We start from the raw sequence: 25,010 nt of genomic DNA, 5'->3' as shown, positions 1-25,010 counted from the left end.
TATATATTTTTTACATATTTATCAAAAGTTACCTACCGCAGCTTTAAGATTAACCAAATAACAGGTTAAAAACTACTCTCCATAATCAGTCTAAATCGCTTTTTCGCACAAGTTATGTGTTTGCTATAGAAGAAAATTGGCAGTATTCATAGTAGGACTGCTACCTTAACGTTATATAGAAAGTAAAATAATAATAAAAGGTAATCATAGCAAGTTCAGTTGTAATGTTAACCGCATCCAGAATCAAAAAAAAAAAAAAAAAGCTTTTAAAGTGTGCATTTCCTAACTTGTAGGCTATTTACTTTGTCATAGAAAACCATTGTAACTCATCCTTTAGTTTGTAAGAAATAACACACAATCGTCTTTATACTAACACACTATGGGAGTCTTAGTGAGGACTCATATAAACAGTAAACGTATAAAAGTAAAGCTAAGAGCCTTAAAATTGAGCATTTAATATGAGGTGTTCGATAAAAATTACTTGTCCAAAACTGTAATTCCTTTCATGACCACTACGAACAACAAACTCTTTACTCGTTAAAACCGTTCAACGAGAGGTATCCAACAGCTTTTTAACTATAATTTACTTAAGGTTAATTTCTTTTTTTATTATGATTATGTTATACAGTGCTTTTTATATATATATATACAACATTTTAATGCATGTTTTAGTCACAATAGCTACAAGCTACAGGTTTTAACTAATACATTTTAAGAAATGTCAAGATGACACATGGTGCATAGAGCTTAAAGGGCTTTGTACACGGAGTCCAAAATGATTTTCTGAAATTTCTGCAGGTTAAAAAATAAATATGACCAAACCAGTGAATGCAGCACACTTGTGAATTTATTACTTATTACAGTGAACACAGAGCTGGAGGAAAAAATAAACCAACATCTGATAAAAGAATAAAAATAAAAACCTCTTCTAAACCTTCAAATTAATATAACACTAAGGAAATTTAGTCTAAAACACTGTACTGTATATCAACACTATTCCTCTCAATGTGCTTAAAAAAAATAAACTAAAAGCTGTCAGTAACTCAAAACACAAAATATGCATACAACCCAAACACAACCATGTATGCTAATTCTTCCATACAGTGGGGGTCTATTTTATAATCTTTTTAGTAAAGTAACATTTCCTTTGGTTCAGAAAGTCCAAGTCCTGCACAAAGCCGTCCAGGTTCGGTCCCTCAGGATTTGGTATTACATTTAACACTCTTCAAGAACAGTTTTCATCAGTAAAATGATGTGATTGTGTTAGTTGTTATATAAACTAAATCATACATGCCTTTCTGAAAAAAATACCATTAGTTAAACACATGCATCAGTAAATAAGGACGGATACACAAACCCCCACAATCCTTTTCAAATGCATCGTGTCACAGTGCCTTTGTCAACATTGCACATGTTAGTGTGTTAATACATAACATCAAAGGGAACAAAACCATTAATGTCTCCTTTTCATGAAATTATTGCATCCAGAAATGTTAATATTATAGTTATCGCCAAGTCAGATGAATGAATCACCTAAAGAAAAAATAAAAATGTATTCTAGCTTGTACAAAAACAGTATACTAATTCAGCATTGTTCCCTTGTTTAAATTGCTTCATCATCGGCCATTTAAAAACTAATTTCTGGGCAAACACTATAAAAAAAAAAAATACAGAAACCTGTTTCCACCACTGAAAAAAATACAAATAAAAACCTCGCAAATCTTTTTATTATTATTTTAGAATTGCGTGATAGAAACTCAAAATTGCAACAATTGTTTTTTTCACTATTCTTGAGAAAAGAAGTCAGAATTGAGAGATATAAACTCCCTTTTGCGAGACAAAACGTAGAACCGCGAGAAAAAAAAAACGTTATATTCCGCAATTCTTTATAACTTGCAATTGCAGCTTTATTTTTTATTCAGTGGTGGAAACAGGCTTCCATGTGAAACAGTTCATCTTGATTCAGTGAATCTAAAATCCAGAAATCTTGTGCTTCAACCGTCTGTTTAGAATAACCCTGAATGCCAAGTCTGTAACAGATCATGTGTGATGAGACAAACACGACCTTAATGTGCAATTCTCCCATCCTTTACCTTCTAAACCTCTTCAGAAAGGCTTTTCTTCATGAACCGTTGTGCCAGTCATTTCTTAACGCAGCGTCTCAGTAGCCTGGCCTGCAGAAGCACTGCTCTTCTGTGTAAATGCTGCATGGATGCATAGCATATCTTGTTTGAAAGCAAGCTTGATAAATGTGCCAATGGAATCATGTACTTTTCTGTATAGACATACTCTGAACATGTAACAAAACCAAACCTTAAGGGGGCGATAGAGTTTCCTCAACATGAGAAACTGACTGTAGTAGTCATCAATTTCCACAAATGCCATCTATAGCACCCCTTATGGTGATGCATGATAATGCAACAATTACGAAGACCTATGAAATCAAGCTTGCGTAGCCAGAAGCGTATACATTCATGTACTTGTGAAGAGTATGTTTCGGCCCATAAGCGATAAAACTATAAAAATACTCTCTGCATATTTCCGCAGCTCTTCTTCAGCCTTGAAGGGGTTCACCCGAACATTTTAATTTACTCACCCTCAGGCGATCCAAGATGTAGATGAGTTGGTTTCATTTAAACAGATTTGCAGAAATGTATCATTACTTCACTTGTTCAGCAGCGGATACTCTGGAGAGAATGGGTGCCATCAGAATGAGAGTCTAAACAGTTGTTCAGCATCGGATGCTCTGGAGTGAATGGGTGCCGTCAGAATGAGAGTCTAAACAGTTGTTCAGCATCGGATGCTCTGGAGTGAATGGGTGCCGTCAGAATGAGAGTCTAAACAGTTGTTCAGCAGCGGATGCTCTGGAGTGAATGGGTGCCGTCAGAATGAGAGTCTAAACAGTTGTTCAGCAGTGGATAGAGGATGAATTTGTATCAGCTGTTTGGACTCTCATTCTGACGGCACCCATTCACTACAGAGGATTCATTGGTGAGCAAGTGATGAAAAGCTGCATTTCTGAAAATCTGTTCACGTGAAGAAACAATCATCCTCTTGGATTGCCTCAAGATGAGGACATGTTCATCAAAGTTTCATTTTTGGGAGATCTGTTCCTTTAACTTCATCAACACTGACAGGTGCAAGAGTAACACCTATCACAATAAAACACTATGCTCAAACTATGCTATCCTGCGTTTAAACAGTCTATGTTCATACATTAAGATTAAGTCACATTTACCCAGTAATGAGGGGGCAAATGGGATGCACTAAGAGGGAAATGCATTGGAATGCCTTACAACTTTAAAGCAGAACAAACCATGTTCTCATCTATTATCTGAGCCCTTTCTCTTCTCATTGGATCACATGAGGTACCACGCAGCCAATCCGGCGAGAGCAGCGATCCAGGCAGCCAATAGGACTTGACCGGAGGGATGTTTAAGCACAGTCATGGCCAGATGACAGATGTATGACGATCCACCGCTGGCAGCTGAAATAGAAAAAATACAAAGTGTCATTTCTTAAGTTTAATGCAGGGTTTCCCAAACTGAGGAACTGTAGGGGGTTTGTGAATTGATGAAAAACTAAAAATTAATATATTTTAAATTAAAATAGATAAATAGGACTCCATGAGTAATCAAAATAAAAGTTTAACGGTGATATAACTTAGTGCAATTATAAAATCAAAGGCTGCAATTTAAATAAGTATATAATGAGTACTTAAGTATATAGATATTTTCCACCAAAATAAAAGCCTAAAATTACTATGATCAAATTATTATTTTTTTTGCAATACAATTTTAATATACAAGATTAATACATGTCTGTCTTAATTATATAATCAGAGGTAAAATAAATAATAGTAATGTTAATAATAATTTAATTTAAACATAACATAAGACATAAAACCAATCAAACAAAACGCTTACTAAAACTAAAGATCAAATATTTTATTGGTTTACTTGTATGTCATGTGATCATTAACTATTGCAAGATAACCATGAATATGAAAATGTTCAATTAAATTATTAAAATATTAATTTAATTATATATAAATTATATATAAAACAATAAAATAAATTCAGTTTTTTTGTTTTTTGGCAATAAAAATGAAAATATGGAAAATAAATAATACAGAAATAATGCAATACATAATTTAATATACGTATATTTATATATCTATTCAATTTCAATTCAAAATAAATAAATGCTGACAAAATAAAAGTTTGTGGACCCCTGGTTTAAGGCGTAATTAAGGTATGGATTAAATGATCTGGTCATGTTTACCCATTTTGGCCGCATAATACGGACACTGGCTGATGTCTCCTTGCATCTCTCCATGAGCCCCATGAACAGGAGCCGCATCCAAAACATCGTCCTGAAGGGTTTTTCCAACCTCCTCTAGTTCTCCGAAAATCTGCAGCAACACAAAAGAAGGTTTACTGTAAGAGATGACGGGAAACATTGAGCAGGCAATGAGGAAATGACACGCATTTCATGAAAAGCTTGTTGTCATGTGCGTTACATAAACAGATTCAATTACATCTCACTGCAAACAGTCAGACACTTTGATAAAGGATGCTGGCAAAACCTGAGACACTGTTTTGACCCAGTTTTGTCCATTTAATTTCAGCGCTCATCTGTAATCTACTTTGAGGACAAAGCCTCCATCTGCTGACGGATGAAACTCCAGCCACACAGAGCGGAGAGACACTCATCTTTAATTACACGCTCACTGGAGAGAGAATGATATTAATACAGTGACAGCGGGCTCAGCCGAACCGATCAGTCTAACAGAGAGACTCCAGGTCATGACAGAGAGAGCAATTATCAGTGCTTTCATTCATTCACGGTTAGTGGAAAACCTCAGAGTAAGTGCAGATATAATGATCTGAGTCACAATCAAATCAAAAAGAAAAATATAAAAAAAATCTAATCAAATAAATTAAAAATAACATTTTAATCAATATTTTAACACTAAATTAAATACAATGTAAGTTTTAAATGTATTTTAAAAAGTAATTATATAATAATAGATTAAATGGAAGTGTGAAAAATAAATAAATGTAGGTAAATAACAAATAGGTAAATAAATTACCAATACATTGTAAATGTTTGAAAAAAAAAATTAGATACAAATAATAAAAAAAAAAAAAACATTAATATTAATTGTCTTTTAAATCTCAAATCTGAAAATTTAAATGTTGAAATAAATGTAAATATTATATTTAAAAATTATAATAATAACAATTTTATACATTTATATTTATATATGTGCACATGTCCATTTAATAAAAAAAGCGAAGTAAAATTTTAAACAAAATTGTTCGTAAAAAATAAATAAAAAAGGTTTAATGTCTATTTAATTGCATATCTACATAATTAATTAATTAACATATGTAAATTTAATTTCAAAATAAAAAAGTGAGCATTTTGATTAAACATTACCAAAACATTCTAAACCCCCGTTCACAGCAAGAGTGTTAACTATAAAGATAACAATGTTAGCGTTTCATCTGCGTCTGCCGCTTTAAATTCTGGAGCTCGTTAGAGCAGGACGGATTCTGATTGGCTGTCAATGTTGTCATCGTTCTTCAGCAGGAGAAAATCATAATTCCAATGATATTGTTTCTCTGTATCTTTATCGTTTTTACAGCTGTAGCGTGGACTCTTTTTTTAACGATTTTTAAAACTATATTTGTATTGCTATCTTTATAGTTATCGTTCTTTGTGCTCTTGGCTTTAACAATGATGACAATGACTTAATATATACACACACAATAAATAAATAATTCATAAAATATTTATATTTATGCACGTCTATTTAATTTTGAAATGGAATTGATAATCTAGGAACACAATCATGAACTAAATTACATTAACAACTAAATTAAACATTTATGGTGCAAAACCACACTTCCTAGACATGATAAGTCGACCACAGGAAATGCTAAAAAAAGAACCCTTTCAATGGTAACTGAAACACTAGGGTATTTTCCAGCAGCGCTCACCTCCATGTTGAACTGGAAGGCCAGGACGGCTTCGTCCACGATCTTCTGCTTGGTGAGCGAGTCCAGCTCCAGCTCGTTCATCCGGCTGCGGTACAGCTGTTTGAAGGCCTTGGCGCTGTGGATGCCGTCGAACTGGTAGAAGTTCAGGCCTTCTCCTGTGGGCGGCAGCTTCATGGCGCGCTGGGCCACCTTCCTCAGCACCTGGCCGCCCGAGAGGTCGCCCATGTAGCGGGTGTAAGCGTGAGCCACCAGGAGCGCGGGCTGGTCCCGGCCGATCTGATGGATGCGCTCCACGTAGCGCTGAGTGGCGGGAGAGATGCTGATCTGGTCCTGCCAGTCCTCGCCGTAGAAGTACTGCAGATCTCGAGCCAGAGCGTCCCGCCGGTGCAGCTCATGGGGGAAGTAGAGCGCCGCCAAATCAGGATGCTCCTTGTTTCTCTCCATCTCCTCTTCTATAGCCGAGTACGTGAAGTATAGAGCCACGTGACCGAGCTGACGACACAAACACACAGCTACAGATCACAATCACGTCACACTAAACCAGTTTCTTTGTTTTACTTTAGCTGAAATAAAGAAAAATCTAATTGAAATATTTGATGTTAAAGAAAAATGTTGCCTTGGCAAACAACCAAAAAAAAAAAAAAAAGGAAATATAATTATAGCTGAATAGAAATATTTAAGGAAAAAAATAAAATAATAATAATAAAATGAAACTAAATGTAAAATAAAAATAAAATAATAAAATGTTTTAAATATTATAATAGTATATAAATAATATTTAATATAATAATAATTATATATTTATTAAAAAAATGTTTTGTTTCAATTGTAATTATTTTAGTATTTCAAATTGAGAAACTGTCTCGCCAACTAGATTAAATATTAAACATAAAAATAAAAGAGGATATTATATATTATATTTATTATTTTATTGTTTCAGTTCACATTTTATTTCCGGTAATTAAATGTTTTATTTTATTGTTTTATTTTTAGTTGTTAATAATAATAATAACCCTGGATATGTGGACGCGAATTAGTCAAATTCTATCATTATAAGCATAAGGGATTTGTATCAAAAGTAATACATGCCAAAGTTTAATATGATAGTAATAAATAAATAAAAAGTAATACATCAGGTCCCAGTACATTATGAAAGTGAAATGGGTTGTGAATGTAGGGCTGGGAAAATAAATCGATGCATCGCGAATCGATTCTGAGATTTTCCGAATGCATCGCGATTCTTTCTTGAATCGATTCTGAGCGTAGTTTTGAACAGCAGATGGCACTGCATGCTTTAGAAACACCCGTACTCTGCTCGTTTCCAAATCATTACACACACTTGAACCTAAAATAATCATCCATAAAATTTAAAAAGGTTGAAGCGGATTACAAAGGTGTTCACAGTGGGCTGTTTACATTAATCTTGCATCACAAAAGCATTCTAAGATGAAGTGAAATGACTCAGCCGAACGCACAAGCGCTCTTTAGCACTCTTCTTCATGAGCATTTGAGTGTGCAGATCAAAACTAGATTAGAGCGCCATCTGCTGTTTAAATTAAGCTCAGAATCGATTCAAAAGGAATCGCCATGCATTCTGAAAATCTAAGCATCGATTTATCGTCCCAGCCCTATGTGAATATGATTTCCAAATGGTCTTTAATATCCATGTACCTTAAAGAGCTCTTTGCGGATGCGTCCCTTTAGGAAGTCTTTGACGAACTCTGTGTTTTCGGCCTTCTCGTGAACTTCTTTGGTTCCTGCCGCCAACATCTCTGAGAGATCTGTAGGCCTGTAGGGATCAGACCACATTCAGGGGTCGGCAATGAAATGTTATTTTATTTTCTGAAGTTATATATTGGTTTCTCTTGAGTTTGTGTTTCTGGAGTGTGTGGTGCACCTGAGGACGGTGACGCCTCCCTCCGGACACACTCCTCCTCCTCCGTTAGCAGCAGCATCTTCTGTCCTCGCAGCACTCATCCCAGCGTCTGGTGTGGATCTGAAACACACTTCCTGTGACACACACAGATCATCTTCCTGATATCTACACACAACACGTCCCTGCCATCTCCAACACAGATTACAACTCATTTATAAAGACATTTGCCTATTTGATCTATTGTCTGTCTATCTATCCATCCATCCATCCATCCATCCATCCATCGTTTTAATCAATCAATCAATCAATCAATCCATCCATCATTTTAATCTATCCATCCATCCATCATTTTAATCTATCCATCCATCCATCCATCGTTTTAATCAATCAATCAATCAATCCATCCATCCATCCATCCATCCATCCATCATTTAATCTATCCATCCATCCATCCATCCATCCATCCATCAATATATCTATCTATCTATCTATCTATCTATCTATCTATCTATCTATCTATCTATCCATCATTTTAATCCATCCATCCATCATTTTAATCTATCCATCCATCAATCCATCCATTGTTTTAATCAATCAATCTATCTATCTATCTATCTATCTATCTATCTATCTATCTATCTATCCATCCATCCATCCATTATTTTAATCTATCTATCTATCGATCCATCCATCCATCCATCCATTGTTTTAATCTATCCATCCATCCATCCATTGTTTTAATCAATCTATCTATCTATCTATCTATCTATCTATCTATCTATCTATCTATCTATCTATCTATCATTTTAATCTATCTTTCTATCCATCCATCCATCCATCCATCGTTTTAATCTATCCATCCATCCATCGTTTTAATCTATCTATCCATCCATCCATCCATCCATCCATCTATCTATTCTGTGATATTAACTAAAAAAGAAAAAAATTAAATTAAATAAATAAATACCTGAAAATGTTGCCTTGGCAAATAACTTAAGTTTAGGTAGAAATACTAAAAGTATTTTAAAGATGAATTAAATAAAATATTGTAAAAAAAAAAAAAAAAAAAATCCAAAATTAAAGATCAATCGAAAAATTTAAAAATGACAATTGACAATTTATAGAAAATATTTAAATAAAAAATGACAAAAGCACATAAAATGACTAAAACTTAATCTTAAAAAAAAAAAATTAAACAAAAGCTAATTCGAAATAATAAAATAATAGTAAATGAATAATAGTAAAAATAACTATCATCTATCTCTCTACCAATATTTATCTAGTCAAATTTCAGATCAACATTAGAAAACTAATTCATCCTTTTCATTAAGTAAAAACACTTCTCTAATCTATTTGATTATATTTGAGGAATGACCTCCTGAAAGAACATCTCATGTTTTCAGTGTTATTATAGAAATGTGATAAGAACAGCTCTAAACTCATTTAAAGTCTCCAAAGTTTGTGAAGAAGACATAATTCACTGTAAACAACACAACCTCTTACCTCAGTGACTGAACCTGCTACAGATGATGGTAAGAGATGTTCCTGAGGACACACACACACACACACACACACAGCGTTTGTTTGCAGGGAAAATGAAAACACAGATGTGTGCAGTCTCAACAAAAGAGCAGTCACGAGCGTTCTGGTGTTTGCCAGAGAACATGCCACCCAATCTCTCTGTCCTGTGATCAGCATCCATTTAAATGCACAAGCAGATAAAAATAATCAGCTGTCACTATACAAGTGAACTAGTGCTGACGTTAGGCATCCTCAGTGTAACCCACTAGCAGGCACGTAGCACAAGTATGCGCCCTCATTTGCATACTGGAGAACTGAAACTAATACTTACGATCCAGCTCTTCAGCGAGTCCTGCGTCAGATCAGATAATAATGATAATACTAACTGGGCCGATCAGGCTGTAGGAATGATAACAGACTGGTAACTGATTAGAGAAATGATCAGAAGTCGGATTCTCGTTTCTTTTGTCTGCGGAGATCAGGATCTCCGTTATGAACTCAGAAAGCAGGAAGCTGCCGGATGAAACCACGTGTCTGTCGGAGCTGGCGCTTAAAGGCGCAGCGACCATTAAATTCAACCATTTTTTTGTGCGTGTGTGAGAAACAGTTTAATGTGAATCCGAGAGTGCAGTCAACTTTCTTGGTACAATAGGTCGTCACTTCGAAGATTTAGTATATTACAGTATATTTCCCTTTGAGCAGAGGGCTTTTCCAAGCTACGTTTGTTTAGAGATGCTATATTCAACTTTGCACAACTCATGGTTCTGATGTAGCTGACCTACACATGGGGCAATTGTGTTCATGAACAGACCTAAACAAAGACCCCTGCAGACTGAGGATGAGGATGCGTCCTTGTGTAACTTCTTGTTTCTGTTCAATAAAATTAAGTTTAGTTGTTTAATAAAGTACCTTAATATGATTCTAATAACAAGGTACAGGTGAAGGCAAGTTTTATTGTTTTATATAGAGATTTGTTTTTGTTTCGCAAAACTTTTCTACATGATGATGAAATTTAGACGAACACTTCTGTGTCTGCTGTGAGCCATGTAAATATTTCTCCTGTTTAATGAATTTCTAACAATCAGTTTTATGGTTGTCTGTCTGGTTTGTTTATAAATGTGTACATTTTTACAACCTTATTTAAAAAGGCTTGAAAATGAGCCTTTATTTTTCCTGTTTTCTCTTTAATTGTATGCGCCGTTTTAGTAATTATGTTGTGTTTTTTTGTTTGACCCCTGAAAAGACAGAGGTAACACCCTTTAAAGTCTGGTAGATTCGGATCGACTGTCAGTGTTTTTATCGTTTATTAGTTGAACAGTGATTTCAATACCGTTCCTCAGTGCCGCTATCATAGTTGTGGAGTTAAAATGATTAATATTAATACTGTTTATTTGTTATCATTATCATCCTTGGTGTGAACTTTAAATGTGAAGGCCAAAACAAAAACAACCCCCCCTCCCCAAAAAAAAAACACATTAACTGATTATGGTTAAAATCATATTTTATTATCATTTTATTACACCTTTTTTATCATTAGGATTAAACAAGGAACCTTTTTATAGCTGAAAATGACATTTATGTGGATAAGAGCGATCAGAAGGAAGGGTTCCCAAACCCAACACGTGACTGCAGCTCGTGAATCTCCTCTAGAAGGGACTCCTCTTGCAAATTCATCTAAAAAACCAAACTTATAAGAGGTCAGAATTACATGTGGATACCACAGACTTCACAAACACATTGACATTAAGCATTACAAACCTTTAGGGCATATTTATATGACTGCTCTGCCTCTAGTTTTCGGCCAGTCTGGAAAGAAGTCAAAACTACAGTCAAAATAATGCTTCTGTTGAAATGCTGAAAGAACTATGTAACCCATTTCCCATTGACTTGATATTTTGTCCATAATATGGAAGTCAATCGATTTGGTTACCAACATTCTTCGAAATATCTTCTTTTGTGTTCCACATGAGAAAGAAACTCATACAGACATAGAATGTAAAATGATGGTAGAATGTTTCATTTTTGTGTGAAGAAGTTTAAAGAAAGAAGGGAATAAATTGGAGAAATGCATGTGTCAGTCACTCACCTGTAAGCAGACTAGTGACAGGTAACCCCACACCTCTGGATTCCTGTTATTCAGAGCGTTGGCTTCAGTCAGCGCCTCTTCAGCCTCGGTCAGCTCCTCCAGCTGATCAACAGCACATTTAACAACTAGCCAAGTCAATTTAGATTTCAAACAATTACAGACTTTGCTTCTACTTTGGCTCCAGCAAAGATCTTCTGAATGCATTATGGGTTTGTACTCACTCTATAGCAGGCGATTCCCAGTCTGAGCCAGGTAAGACACGACGGAGAGCGTTTGCAGGCACGCAGGAATACAGGTTTGGCTTTATCACACTACAGAAGCAATGAAGCACACATTAAATCTGCTTTACTGAAATACTCCAAAGCAGTCGATCTGAACTCACTTCTCCTTTCTGCAGATAGATGGAGCCCAAGCGAAGGAAGATGGAGTGTGTGTCCGAGGCGTCCAGCACAGAATCCAGCGTCCGCTCGTAGCAGCTCTGAGCCTGAGCGTAATCGCCCTTCTCGTAATGCAAGTGACCCCACAGGGCCCATATGTCTGGATTCTGTGAGGAGGAGAAATAGTGAATTTGAAGTGCGTCTCAAATCAAATCTGTAGAAAGGACAAGGAAAGATGCAGACCTGGAAGTGGTCGGTCAGCGCCTCCTTCAGGCTGGCCTCGGCGCTGTCGTGTTCTCCTCTCAGCAGGTGTAGTTTAGCGAGAGCGAGGTGATACGAGCTGATGGTGCCTCTGTCTGGAGACAGCAGCTCTAGAGCCAGAGCACGCTGGGCCATCTGAGGACACCAACACAATCCAGTATTACCTTCAGCCTCCATCAGACTTATTTCCAAAACATTAAAAGACTTCTCAGACACTAAACTTTTGAATGGTAGTGTTCAAGTCTTAAAGAAACAGCAGCAAAAACGGCCTTTCAACAAAGGGTCAAAATAGCCATAAAACACTAAATGATGCCTGTTGTTGGTGCAAGAAACCTTCTAAGTAGATTTGTAAAGATGTCCTTTAATGTAACTGGGGTGACCTGTAATGCGTAGTTCTGCAGGAGAAACCACACTGTCTCCATGTAGATAGATGTTTGGACGCCGGTTGGGGGAACTTGCTGCTGTACTTCCTGTTTGCTCTCCTGGTCATTCTGTGGCCGCTCTTCTTCATGTACAGCATCTGTATTGCCTCCTTTAGAGCAAATGATCCCAGATCAGCTATAAATGAAAAGCTTTTGTCACAGAGCAGACGGACATGAGGCGGTCACCTGTCTCCTCTGTGTTTCCAGCTGGAGTCTCACGGCTTTCATCTTTCAGGTCCTTCTTCTGACCAGACTGAGTCTCTGAGCTGACTTCTGGTCTAGATGCGGATCCAGTCTGCAGGACTGCATTAAGCTGCTTACTGGCTTCCCGGAAAGCCATTTCTGCCTCTATTGACTTCTCCTGAGTCTGGCAGAATATACCTGAGTAAAAACACATTTTCATCATTTTGAAAATATTTTTTGCAAACTCGAATGATATCCTTTTGCAGTCCGAGTAAAATAAACAAAAGTGAATGAAGTATATTTATTTCAGCATTTGTATGTAATCTATTCTCACCGAACAAAGCCCAGGCGACCACATTGTTGGGCTCCACACAAGTCGCCCTTTCAAAGAAAGTCTCGGCATCCTCAAAGTGTCCGTTCATCTCTGACAGCACGCCGCACATGAGCAAACTGCACCGAACACAACAGCAGAATGAGTCAAAGCACTGGTTTAGAAAACTAGTCTGAGTCATTTGTGTCTGCTGACCTCGGGATGTGTGTTTGCTGGATGGATAAGGCCTGTTGAAAGCACTCCTCTGCCTTCAGGTGGTCAGCGGTCAGCATGTGAAACGCTCCATAATCACACCAGTGGGACGGCTCGCTGCGCTCCCGAATCAAACACTACAGAGGGACGGGACTCACATCCAATGATACTGGCATGTCACAAATGATGAGTTTGAAATAGCACACTGTCATTAGAGCATGCCATTTCAAAGGAATTCATTGAATATGCATGAGATACTATAATTACATCCTTCATTTTTCACAAAATGCAGTGCATTCATGCTTGAAATGCCCGTGTGATTGCAATTTACATTACATTAACATCCAGGGACGGCTTTTTGGACTTCTCATTATGGTTATCATTCTCTTTACTGTAACACAATGTTTGAAAGACAATACAGCAAATGATACAATTATTTATATATATATATATATATATATATATATATATATATATATATATATATATATATATATATATTCTACTTAATTTAGTTCATAAATAAGTGGCTTTAGATAAAATAAGTGTCTTCCAAATAAATGCACTTACTCTATTTTAAATAATATATCAGTATTTCCACATTACATTAATGAGAGTGGGGTGCTAAGTTGTCATAGAATAATTGCTTGTTTATTTCAGCATAAATGTCATATTTTATTGCTTTGTTTTCATTTGTGGGTGGAATATGACCCAGACATGTGGTTTAATAGTTCATAAACAATAATGTAATTTACAAAGCACCCTAAACACTGTAAAACACAAACAGTTTTTAGATTTGCAATGCTTTCATCGATAAATGCATAATTTGTACTATTATGAGTGCATTATTATTACCACCCCAGTTCTCATTAATTCATCCAGGAGTTAAGCTTTTTTGAGTGTTTATTTTCTCTTGTTTTGAATTTTTTCATTATTCTGAATGAATAAATCAGCATATTTTAAATGTACTATAGAAAATACTGCCATAATATATGCATACAGTAGATCTTACTTTATTGACTTTATATATATTTTTGTATTAAATAGTATATAGTGAATAGTATATATGCATTCGTATATATAATTTTTTTATTTATGGGTAAAATATGACTCAGCATGAAACAATGTACTTGTATATACTACAGTGAATAATGTGTTTACACTGTTTTATAAGCTACTGTGAAAAGCATGCGGTGTACATTATTAGGATGGGTAGAGAGGGAGTGTAGTGTGATAGTATGTTTAAGGAGCAGAAGAGCTGTAATGCTTCACCTCCTGATAGTACTGTGCTGCCAGCTGGTAGTCCGTGTTGAGTTCGGCCTCTCTGGCGAAGTGTTTGAGTTGAGCACAGCTCAGGACAGGCTCCTGATGAGCGTCCTGCGAGTCCACTGACAGAGTCTGAATCAGTGCATGAAAAACACACTTATAAAGCACCAGGGCTTAATAATAAAGCTTAAAGCTTTGTTCAGATCAATAAGTCTCACTTTTAGTAACAGTAATGCTTCCCCTAACAAATAACAGAATTTATTTAAAAAAAAAATTTTGAGGCATCACCTTATTAAGAGTAGCATGCATCTCGTCCACCAGGAACACGTACAACTGACTCAGGAACGCCTGCAGCTGTTCAGGGTCTGAGAAAGCCTCTGTCCTCAACATCTTCTCTCTTACGATCCGCACCACAGAGTACTGCCACATACAACACCAGGAGCTCATTTACATGTGCTCTGATAAACCACAGTATGAAGCAGAACAACGTTTGTTTCATACAGAAGTCCAAAACAGTGTTGTTTTTGACAATTAAAGGGATAGTTCACCCATAAAATTAATGACACACCCTCATGTCATTCCAAACCCATAAGAAAAGTAATTAATTTAAATTTTTGATTAAATCTGACACAATGCATGCACGTAGCGCTACTTCTTACATTAACATGCACATGCATTGTTTACATTAAGGAGAAGCAAACGCATGCATCGTAATACTCTTTCTACAATGACGTGAAGGGATGAGGAGAATACATTTTTACTTACGTCGTTATTTTTGTTTTCTTTGCACACAAAAAGTATTCACGTAGCTTCGTTAAATAGCGGTTGAACCCCTGATGTCACATCGACTATTTTACCAATGCCCTTGGTATGTTTCTATCTTGCACAGATTGAGGGTTGGATAAAAAAAGATATGTGGAGCAGTTGTATTAGATTTTACTGCTGCATTTGACTTTATTGATTATAAGCTTGTTTTGGATAATCTGGAGTTATAGATTCAGACCATCAGTTATTGCTTGGATGGAAAGTTATTTGGATAATAAATCTCAGAGATTTTTTTTTTCAAATGGAAGTTATTCGGATAGAAAGGGAATGGAATGTGGAGTTCCCCAAGGGAGCTGTTTGGGACCACTTCTCTGTTCCATTTTTACATACAGTATAATTTACATCTGGTATTAAGACGTGCTAAATTAACAATGCATACAGATGATACAAAAGTTTATGCATCTGCACAACCGTCGGTTGAAATTATGAGGAGTTGGAGAGTATAGAAAAGTGAATTTTAGAAAACAAGTTGATACTAAATACATCTAAAACAAAGAGTATAGTATTTTGGGTCTAATTATTGTCTTACGGTCCAAATCGGAGCTGAAATTACATATAAATTAAACACGTATCCAGCAAGTTAAGGAAGCAAAACTATTGGGTATCTCCCTGAATAATAAATTGTCATGGTCAAAGCATATTGAGAACACAGTGAAGAGAATGGGAAGGATAGTAGCTGTAGTAAAGAGATGTAGACAATGTTTTACAAAGGAATTATGAAACATTAAATCATGACTGTTTTGTTGCAAGTAAGTAACCTTGCAAATGGACTTCAAAAACACATTCAACTTGACTGAAATTGACCTTCATCTGTTCCTTGAAGGCAAAGTATTTCCCAGAGTAGTTGAGCTCTCCGAGAAGCTGGTTTTTCCGCTGTTCTTGCATGACTGGGTCCAGAGGTTTCCCACCCGGCAGAAACGCTGCCCCGAACAGCTGCTGGTACTGATCCAACACCTGAGCAGCCACACTCGCTATCTGAGACTGGTATTCCTGTACTGCCTGAGAATATCACGCACATCTATTAGTCATATTATTCTCGTTTATTATACAGTATGACCAAGGCATTTCATAGTACGTTTCAGCCATTCTGTTTTGCTATGATCGTATAAATGATTTCCCACAGATCTGACTCTAAGCAACAAATAAATGACAGAAGTGGTGAGAGAACAAGGACAAATGTTGTTTTTACTCTTTCTGCTCCTGCTGGTCGTCGAGGCAGTGGAGGTCTGGGAGGAACCAGCTCCATCACCCTGTGTCAGACAGAATCAATACACATGAAGCAGCATATCGGAGGACAACACAATCCTTTGAATTTGAATGAAACTCTTTCCTATCACCGTTTGGCCAGCTCCTCCGGCGGTCTTTTTGGAGCCAGTGGCTTTTCCACAGCAATTTCAATAATAATGTACGATCTTGAATCGGCGTACATCTGAGAGGGTGAAAAATCATACCTTACCAAGGGTGTTTTTTTTATATTTCACTGCTTCATTTTAATATGTGATTGACAGATGAACTGACCTGTCCCTCAGTGTTCACCTGAGGCTCCAGTCCAGACATGCTGTCAGTCTGAGCACATTTTCCCTGAGAATCCGGCTGTAGAAACACAACATCAGTCAGAAGATCCATTATTATGTACTTCTAAGATGTTTTGTGTGTATTAAAATAAACATGAAACGGGATTCGAAACCTATTTTACTTGGATTTACTTGGATTTACTTGGGATTGATTCACTCATTTGTAAGTTGCTTTGGATAAAAGTTTCTCCTAAATGATTAAATGTAAATGGATAATGTGATGTAAGCTACTCAAAAGTTTGGGTCAGAAATATTTTTTGAAAGAATTTCATACTTTTATCCAACAAGGACACATGAAATTGATAAAAAATGACAATGACATTTAATGTTACAAAATATTTCTACTTCAAATAAATACTTTTCTTTTGGCATTTTAATTCAGACAACAATCAGAATAGATAATACAGGCTAAATAGAGTAAATTGACAATATATATATATTTTTTTTTTAAATTTCAATGTTTCGAAAAGCACTCAGTTTTGCCAACGTGAGTCAGAGATCTCAATACAAACTCGAAATCAAATAATCGATGTTAATTTTATAACTCAACATTTTCTCCACTGGCATTGCTGTAACTGAAACTTTGAACATTGTCTCTTCTGGGACTCTGATAAAGGTGTGTGTTTGTGTGTGTTGACTGAGCGGCTGTTATTTGTGTCGCGGGCAGCTGCGGCGTCAGATGCTCAGTTGGTGGAGCGGCTGTGTGTTCCTCGCCTCTCTCCGTCTGCTGTGGAGTCACGGGACGTCACAGAGGGGCAGATGAGCAAAGGAGATGATTCACCCAGCAATCTGCTGCTATTACAGCTAATTGGTTTGGGAAGCGTCTCTCAGCCACAGATACAGATTTAATAAGGGGGGATATCGAAAACGAGCCCTATTACAGCACGGAAAGGGGAAGAGATGGCATCTGCTCCAAATGATCTTAACCCATTGACACTATCAAGTCTCATTTGAGTAAAAACGTATATGCTTTTGTGCATATATGTAGATATTGGTATTTAAAAAAAACAAGACAAAAACTCTCTTTTATACCTTTTTGGAAACATCGTTGTTTCCTCTTTGGTTCTCCGTGGGTCTAGTCTGGAAAGCCTTTAAGGAGTTGACGGAGGAGTTGGCTCGGTTTCGGCCCAGTGCTGCCGGGGCTTTGCTGCACTCCTTCAAAACACTGTAGGTCCTCTGCGTCTGGAACAGCACCGAAGAGAAGATTCACTGTCAGTCTTAAGATAGCATGTACGTTTCAGACCATTTCAAAATATTGATCAAAGCACTTTACATTTTTATGCTGTAAAACTAGTCACATTTGCAGTATTTATATACACAATACTGCTGATTTCGAAGCAGCTTCACATTAATAAACAAGAAAAGCAGTGTTATTAATGTAAAAAAATCTATTATGAAAAGAAATTACATTTCAGCTGTAAAGCAGCTCTGCAGAAGTCAACAGTGTCATTTTTCAGCTCAAATCAGGTCAATAACCACATCACTAGTGCCATTATCCAGCTCAGTTAGTTCAAATCTTGTTTTCAGCTTAACTGATAATGTTACTGAATATATATTTATATATGTTACTGAATAGATATCTTTCTTGGTTTAAACACAAACTTAACAAGACTTAATATCTTGAGTCATTTTATATTAGAGCTGAAACAACGAATCGATTTAATCGATTAAAATCGATTATTAAAATAGTTGTCAACTAATTTAGTAATCGATTCGTCGCTAAATAAATTTTATTTGCCATAAGCGGCTCATTTCGTGCATATTTCAAATCTGCGGTGACCAAAGTGTGGCAGTAATGAGCCACCGGAGGTTTTACTCAGCCAGTACAGCAGGTGAAGTAGCGAATAGCCAATAGCTGGCCTCGTTTTATGTCACGTGCTTCCCGAACAGCGTCTCTGCAGCATTCAGCGGGAAGTGGGAGTACTTTACTTTGAGCCTTCAAAATGAAGAGTAACCTGTAAACTCTGCACTACTGAACTGTTTAAGGGGCCGTTCACATATCGTGTCTTTTGCGTGCTCAAGTTCGTTATTTCCTATTTAGGCGCGCAGTATGCACTCTCATAATGGAAGCGACGCGGTCGCGACACGCACGCGGTGCGATGCGCCCGTTTTTCCAGGCGCGTCCACACTGCATCCATTTATCCTTTGCTGAAATTTCCGGGTCTTCATGGAGAGGGCACGTCATGGAGAGAGCACGTCATGGTTGCTTAGCAAAGGCAGACGCCTCAGGGGCGCTTCTGCCCCAGCGCTTTGGAAAGAAGGAGAAAGCGGCGCGCCTAGCGTTTTCCACGCGTTTTTAGGTGCGATATGTGAACGGCCCCTAAGAATTTTATTTGTGCAGATTCTCCAGTACAAGGGTTGTTTGCAAATGTTTAGTCGTAAAAGCTGATAACATTGCTTTTTAACAGTTAACATTTAAAGCTTTACAAACATGTTATGTGATCAGTTTGTCGTTTACCAGTTCATAATTCAGACTTGCAGCCTAATTATGACTGAATGAGAGAGGTAAATGTTTGAGTATATTTAAAATGCACTTCTTTTCTAAGTATTCACTGCTCTTTTTCACACAGCATGTTTTTTGTATGTGTCCCAATTTTTTTTTTTTTTGGACAACCTTCGGATGGATTTTACTTTAAATTGTGAGTTCCATTCAGGTTTCATGCCATTGGCACTTTTTTTCGAAGGATTGTTTACAATTTCACAGCATAAGCTATAAAGCTTTTTCCCAGTAAATAATAAAATACAATGCACTGCAATTTTATTCTGTTTTATCCTTATACTTCGTGAAAATATGTTCTCAAAGATTCCTTAAGCTTTGTTTGGGATGTTAAACTACTTTAGGAGCTCTAAGGACTGCCATGGTGAAAACAATATTTGAAATCTCCTTGTGAATTTTGCTAGAGTATGGGTCAGTGTTTTGATTGCAGAAGAGTTCGACAAAGGATTACTAACATAATAAAACAACTCCAGGTATATTTTTGATGAGGATATGACAATGCAAAATGGTTAAAATCTCTTAAAAATCTATGCTGAATGATAAAGACCCTTTATTAATAATTTACTTGGGGGAAAAATGGAAAAAACTAAAATATAAGTACATAAACCGATTAATCGATTAATCGTAAAAATAATCGACAGATTAATCGATTATCAAAATAATCGTTAGTTGCAGCCCTATTTTATATAATAAAACTTTTTTTCCAAGTTTAATTCAGTGGTATCAGACCGTTCTGTCATCTCTGATCTTGATTTGAAGCATGGTTCATTTCATCTGGATGTGACTCACTCACCTTATTCAGCAGATCAGACTCATAAAAAGGGTAGATTCGGTACACCCCGTGTATACGCCGCACTCCTGGGTACAACAGCGGCACCAGATCCATGTAAACCACTCCGTGGAATGAGATCTGTGCTTCGTCCTCCCCCTACAACACACCAAAGCAATATTTGTGGTTTATCAAGAGGCAAGCACAATAATGGAATCTAAATTAATTGTTGTCTTGTTTTGTCTTTGTTTCTTAATAGAATAGTTAACCCAAAAATGAACATTTGCTGACAATTTACTCCCTCTCAGGCCATCCAAGCTGCAGACGAATTTAAACAGATTTGGAGAACTGTAGCTTTACATCACTTGCTCACCAGTGGATCCTCTGAAGTGAATGGGTGCCGTCAGAATGAGAGTCCAAACAGCTGATAGAATTAACACAGAGTACAAACCACAGACATAGGTTTGGTTTGAACATTGGAGGTGTGAATTGTTTTAGTAGAGTCCTTGCTCATGCTCACTCATAGGGTTAATTTATTTGACTGTTCGCTAAATATATATACGTATATTTTTGTGAAATATTGTGCTATCATCTATGCAAAGTTGATTGATAACATTACTAAACTAGGTTTACATAAGATATAAACACACAGTACAAACACACAGTTTTTACTTCACCAGAAAATTAACTGATGGACTGGAGTGGAGTGGATTACTTGTGGATTACTGTGATGTGTTTATCAGCTGTTTTTACTCATTCTGACGGTACCCATTCACTGCAGAGGATCCACTGCAAGTGATATAACGCTACATTTCTCCAAATCTGTTGTGATGAAGAAACAAACTCATCTACTTCTTGGATGAGCAAATTGTCATTTTTGGGTGAACTATCCTTTATATGTTAAAAGTTCAGGATGCTTCTCACCTGTCTTGTCTTCCCACCTTTGGTTGGTGCCGTCTGTATGGCCTTCATAATCTCAACAGGCCACAATCTACATTCTGCAATCCTGCGGGAAAGACTGAGAAAAACAGGAAGACATGATTGGAGAACATGGATTTCAGGACACAGGAGTGAGTGCATTTATTAAAAGTGTTGTTTACTCACCAGGCCACACCTCCTGCATCAATAAAGCAACGACGTGCCGTATCCCAGCTCACTCTTTTCTGGTTACACTCTGCATCTGCTCTAAAATCCTTGTCCTATAGCACACAAACAGATCAATGTGGTGACATATTCCTTCCACATCCATCACTGAAGTGTCTATTAATGGCTCAAGTCACCTCTATATCAGTAAGGTCTCCGTGATCCGTGTCTGTGGGTTCTGCATCAATATAAAGGCCCTGAATGACCTCGGCCCCTGGTGCGAGAAGAGACCCCAAAGGCCATTTTTTGGGTCTTGGTACTGGCTCCTTCTCACCACCCATTTTTAAAACGCCATTGGAGAATAACAAGACTTGCTCTTTCTGTAAAACGATGAATAAACAATGTAAGACTTTTAATTTTTTAGGTGAATTATTATTTTAGACATTCAAATATTTTGCACATATCTAAACATCTGTTATTTTAGACCAATAAACTTAACTCTTTACATTTTCTAATAATTTTTTTAAACTTTTTTTGGCACTTACTATATGAACAACTTAAGCAATGTATTAATTTAAAAAATATTAATAGTATTTTAAATTACTATTTGTGATGTCAAATGATTATTCGCGATTAATCGCATCCAAAATAAAAGTTTTTATTTACATAATACATGTGTGTACTGTACATATTTATTATGTATATATAAACACACATATACAGTATATATTTAGAAAATATTTACATGTATTTACACACATGTATTTATATTCATCTCATTTATATATATATAATATAAATATTTAATACATAAAAGTAAAATATTTTTCATGAATACATACATGCATGGGTGTGTATTTATAATAAATATACACACACACACATAGATTTATGTATATGTAAACACATTTTTTATCGTGGATGCAATTAATCGTGATTAATCACTTGACAGTAATCGTTTGGCAGCACTAACTGAAACAAACACTTTTATTTTGGGTTTGATTATTCATGATTAATCGTTTGGCAGCACTGTCAGGGTTTGGCAAGGAGGAACTCAAGTGCAGACAGGGATCACAACACACAGGGTTTATTAAATACAAAAAGTGGGAAAAACAAAACCCACGAGGGGGAAAACACTGACTAGGGAAAATACAAAATAACTCAACAGGACTATGTTGACACGATAAACAAAGACTCAAAAAACTAGAACACTAACTACAAATAAACACTCACGGATATACAAAGACTTCTCAAAGGGCTGACAAGTAGAAACACATTTCAGGAAACAATGAACCGACAAAAGACAGAGCACACTAGGAGATCTAAATAGGGGAACTAATTAAGAAACAACAGGTGGCACAGATAAGGCAATCACACCACAAGACTAGGATAACAAGGGGGGCGGGGCAAGGGAACGAGACAACACAAGCACATGGCCCAAAGACAAGGCCATGTGCTTGTACACAAAACACGGGTCTGTCATGATCCTGCCTCAAGACTAGAGAAAAGTCAGGACATGAAGGCAGAATCATGACAAGCACTTACTGAAACAAAAACTGTTATTTTGGGTTCGATTATTCGCGATTAATCATTTGGCAGCACTAACTGAAACAAACACTTTTATTTTGGGTTCGATTATTCGCGATTAATCGTTTGGCAGCACTTACTGAAACAAACACTTATTTTGGGTTCGATTATTCGCGATTAATCGTTTGGCAGCACTAACTGAAAAAAACACTTTTATTTTGGGTTTGATTATTCGCGATTAATCATTTGCAAGCACTAACTGAAACAAACACTTATTTTGGGTTTGATTATTCGCGATTAATCGTTTGCAAGCACTAACTGAAACAAACACTTTTATTTTGGGTTCGATTATTCGCTATTAATCATTTGACAGAACTTACTGAAACAGACACTTTTGTTTTGGATACGATTAATCGCAATTAATCGTTTGGCAGCACTAACTGAAACACATTCAGTCAACAGTTTGGAATCATTCAGATTTTTTCATTACAAAAAACATTCTCAGCAAGGATGGAATTATTTCTATTTAAAACACTTGATAAACACTTGTCTCTTACCGTGGCTGAGACAGGCATCTGCAGGGCAGCTATATAGTGTGACGGAGGTGTGGAGGCAGGATTCCAGATGTCGGGAACAGAATACGCCGTCTCCACAGTGACCATCAGCACATTAGACTCAGAGCGCTGGGCATCAGAGAGCAACGGCTCGGGAACCTGCACCATCACATCCAGTGTGGACTGTGCATAGAAATACATACAAAATGCATAATCAAATATTTTTATATTGTACTTATGTAGTGGTGTAAAAATGAGGTCATGAACATTGTCTTTACTTTTACACCATCCTCATGTACAGCAACATCTGCCGGTGATCCAGGCACCGCGTGAAGAAGCACAGTGGATGAGAAGCTGCACTGGCCTAGAACAAAGATATCACCGATATCAAACCTCACGTATATGAGAATCCAATAAAAAGTTCCCCTCAAATGTGTAAAGTTTGAATCTAATGGGTAAAACCTCGCAGCAGTGGCAGTAGATCCACGACGGCTTGTCCTAGTACAGTGGTTTTTTCCTCTTTTTGTTTTTTCTCTTTTGGTAAGATCTCGAACACCGTCACTGAGAATACACATTTCTGTTTACATTTAACCATGAAAAATGTAACATTTAAAATCAAGTCAACTATACTGTATGTATATACGGATAGATGGAATATTTATTGTTTAATTTGTAGCTAAATTTACTCACTTAGCCCCTCAAGTAAATGTAGCTTGGTTTAAGAATTTTTAGATATTTGTGCAAGAAACGAGACAAAAGTCCTCACGTATGACAGGTTTATGAGCCACATCATCCAGTGTGTGTGCCACTTCTGAGCACTCAAAACTACAGCTGAAGTTGTAAACCACATCTTTGTCCACAGGAACGTCCAGTTTCTGTGAGTCTCCCAGCACACATCCATTGAACTCCACCCGAACAAAGCTGAGGCACGAATCAGTCCTACTGCCCCTCTGAAATAATCACAAGTAACTTATAACAGAACACACAATAGCAATGACTGTTTTACAGTAACCTAGCTTGAACATGCCACACTACCACAGCTACTCTTACAACTGTAACATCATAACAATACATTCAAACAGTGCCGGAAGCTTTTAAGAATCTCTCTAATGTTTAGTATATTTATACATTTACTTGTTTAAAGTCAGTGGTGGCTGAAGCCAAGTTTGTTTTATTGTAGCAACAGTTGTAGTGGAGACCGGGGTAAGTTGTCACACTGTTCACTTCAGTGAATATTATTATTTTCTCACAGTAGGATCATTTTTGAAAGTCAGTTTCGTCTCAAATTAAAGACAGTTTTTCAACTTAGTGTTTTAAACCATGTAACGTTGGCAAATGTAAAAATCTAACGTACAGTTATATAGCCGTTCCTCGTGTGACAACTAGCCCCGGTTATGATTACCATTGTTCGATAGAATAATGCAATAACTGACTGTACAATGTCTAATGATTTTAGTGACTTCCTACCAAATGGTTTGCCGACAGAACACTGATCTGCACCGGCACAGCTCTCCCAAAATCCCTGTGATTCTCCATGCTGAGAAACGAAACGACTTTCTCAGTTTCTCCTCAACTCCAGACAACTGTTGCTCAGCTCTCGCTTGTTTCCATAGAAACGACGCGCCGCGTCAATCTCGCGATACGTGAGTTGCGTCGTG

General features: G+C 36.8%; 2 protein-coding genes across 3 annotated transcripts; both read right to left on the bottom strand.

Moving 5' to 3' along the window:
- Positions 1 to 829: 829 nt before the first annotated feature.
- hmox2b (heme oxygenase 2b) lies at positions 830 to 9,963 on the bottom strand. 2 transcript variants are annotated; one of them, XM_052551569.1, is made up of 7 exons: positions 9,737 to 9,963; positions 9,388 to 9,429; positions 7,906 to 8,018; positions 7,680 to 7,797; positions 6,009 to 6,500; positions 4,285 to 4,414; positions 830 to 3,487 (listed from the first exon to the last, which is right to left on the bottom strand). In XM_052551569.1, the coding sequence occupies exons 3-7, from the start codon at positions 7,983 to 7,985 to the stop codon at positions 3,360 to 3,362; spliced, it is 948 nt and encodes a 315-aa protein (XP_052407529.1). In that variant the 5' UTR covers positions 7,986 to 8,018; positions 9,388 to 9,429; positions 9,737 to 9,963; the 3' UTR covers positions 830 to 3,359. The 2 variants fall into 2 exon arrangements, with proteins under 2 accessions (XP_052407529.1, XP_052407528.1); XM_052551568.1 differs by lacking the exons at positions 9,388 to 9,429; positions 9,737 to 9,963 and having other exon boundaries at positions 7,906 to 8,216.
- Positions 9,964 to 10,888: 925 nt separating this feature from the next.
- On the bottom strand, positions 10,889 to 25,010 carry cfap70 (cilia and flagella associated protein 70). The gene is made up of 26 exons (XM_052553195.1): positions 24,820 to 25,010; positions 24,119 to 24,302; positions 23,815 to 23,913; positions 23,631 to 23,716; positions 23,356 to 23,535; positions 21,469 to 21,651; positions 21,293 to 21,387; positions 21,113 to 21,206; positions 20,213 to 20,347; positions 17,955 to 18,104; positions 16,867 to 16,941; positions 16,686 to 16,777; positions 16,538 to 16,598; positions 16,153 to 16,347; positions 14,812 to 14,943; positions 14,530 to 14,655; positions 13,261 to 13,394; positions 13,069 to 13,184; positions 12,738 to 12,932; positions 12,510 to 12,661; positions 12,112 to 12,264; positions 11,874 to 12,035; positions 11,713 to 11,802; positions 11,492 to 11,593; positions 11,164 to 11,211; positions 10,889 to 11,079 (listed from the first exon to the last, which is right to left on the bottom strand). Exons 1-26 carry the CDS (start codon positions 24,886 to 24,888, stop codon positions 10,999 to 11,001), a joined length of 3,189 nt encoding a protein of 1,062 aa, XP_052409155.1. The 5' UTR covers positions 24,889 to 25,010; the 3' UTR covers positions 10,889 to 10,998.

The sequence above is a fragment of the Carassius gibelio genome, chromosome B3, assembly GCF_023724105.1.
Source record: "Carassius gibelio isolate Cgi1373 ecotype wild population from Czech Republic chromosome B3, carGib1.2-hapl.c, whole genome shotgun sequence".
Classification (NCBI taxonomy): domain Eukaryota; kingdom Metazoa; phylum Chordata; class Actinopteri; order Cypriniformes; family Cyprinidae; genus Carassius; species Carassius gibelio.
This window is presented reverse-complemented; position numbering and strand designations above follow the sequence as displayed.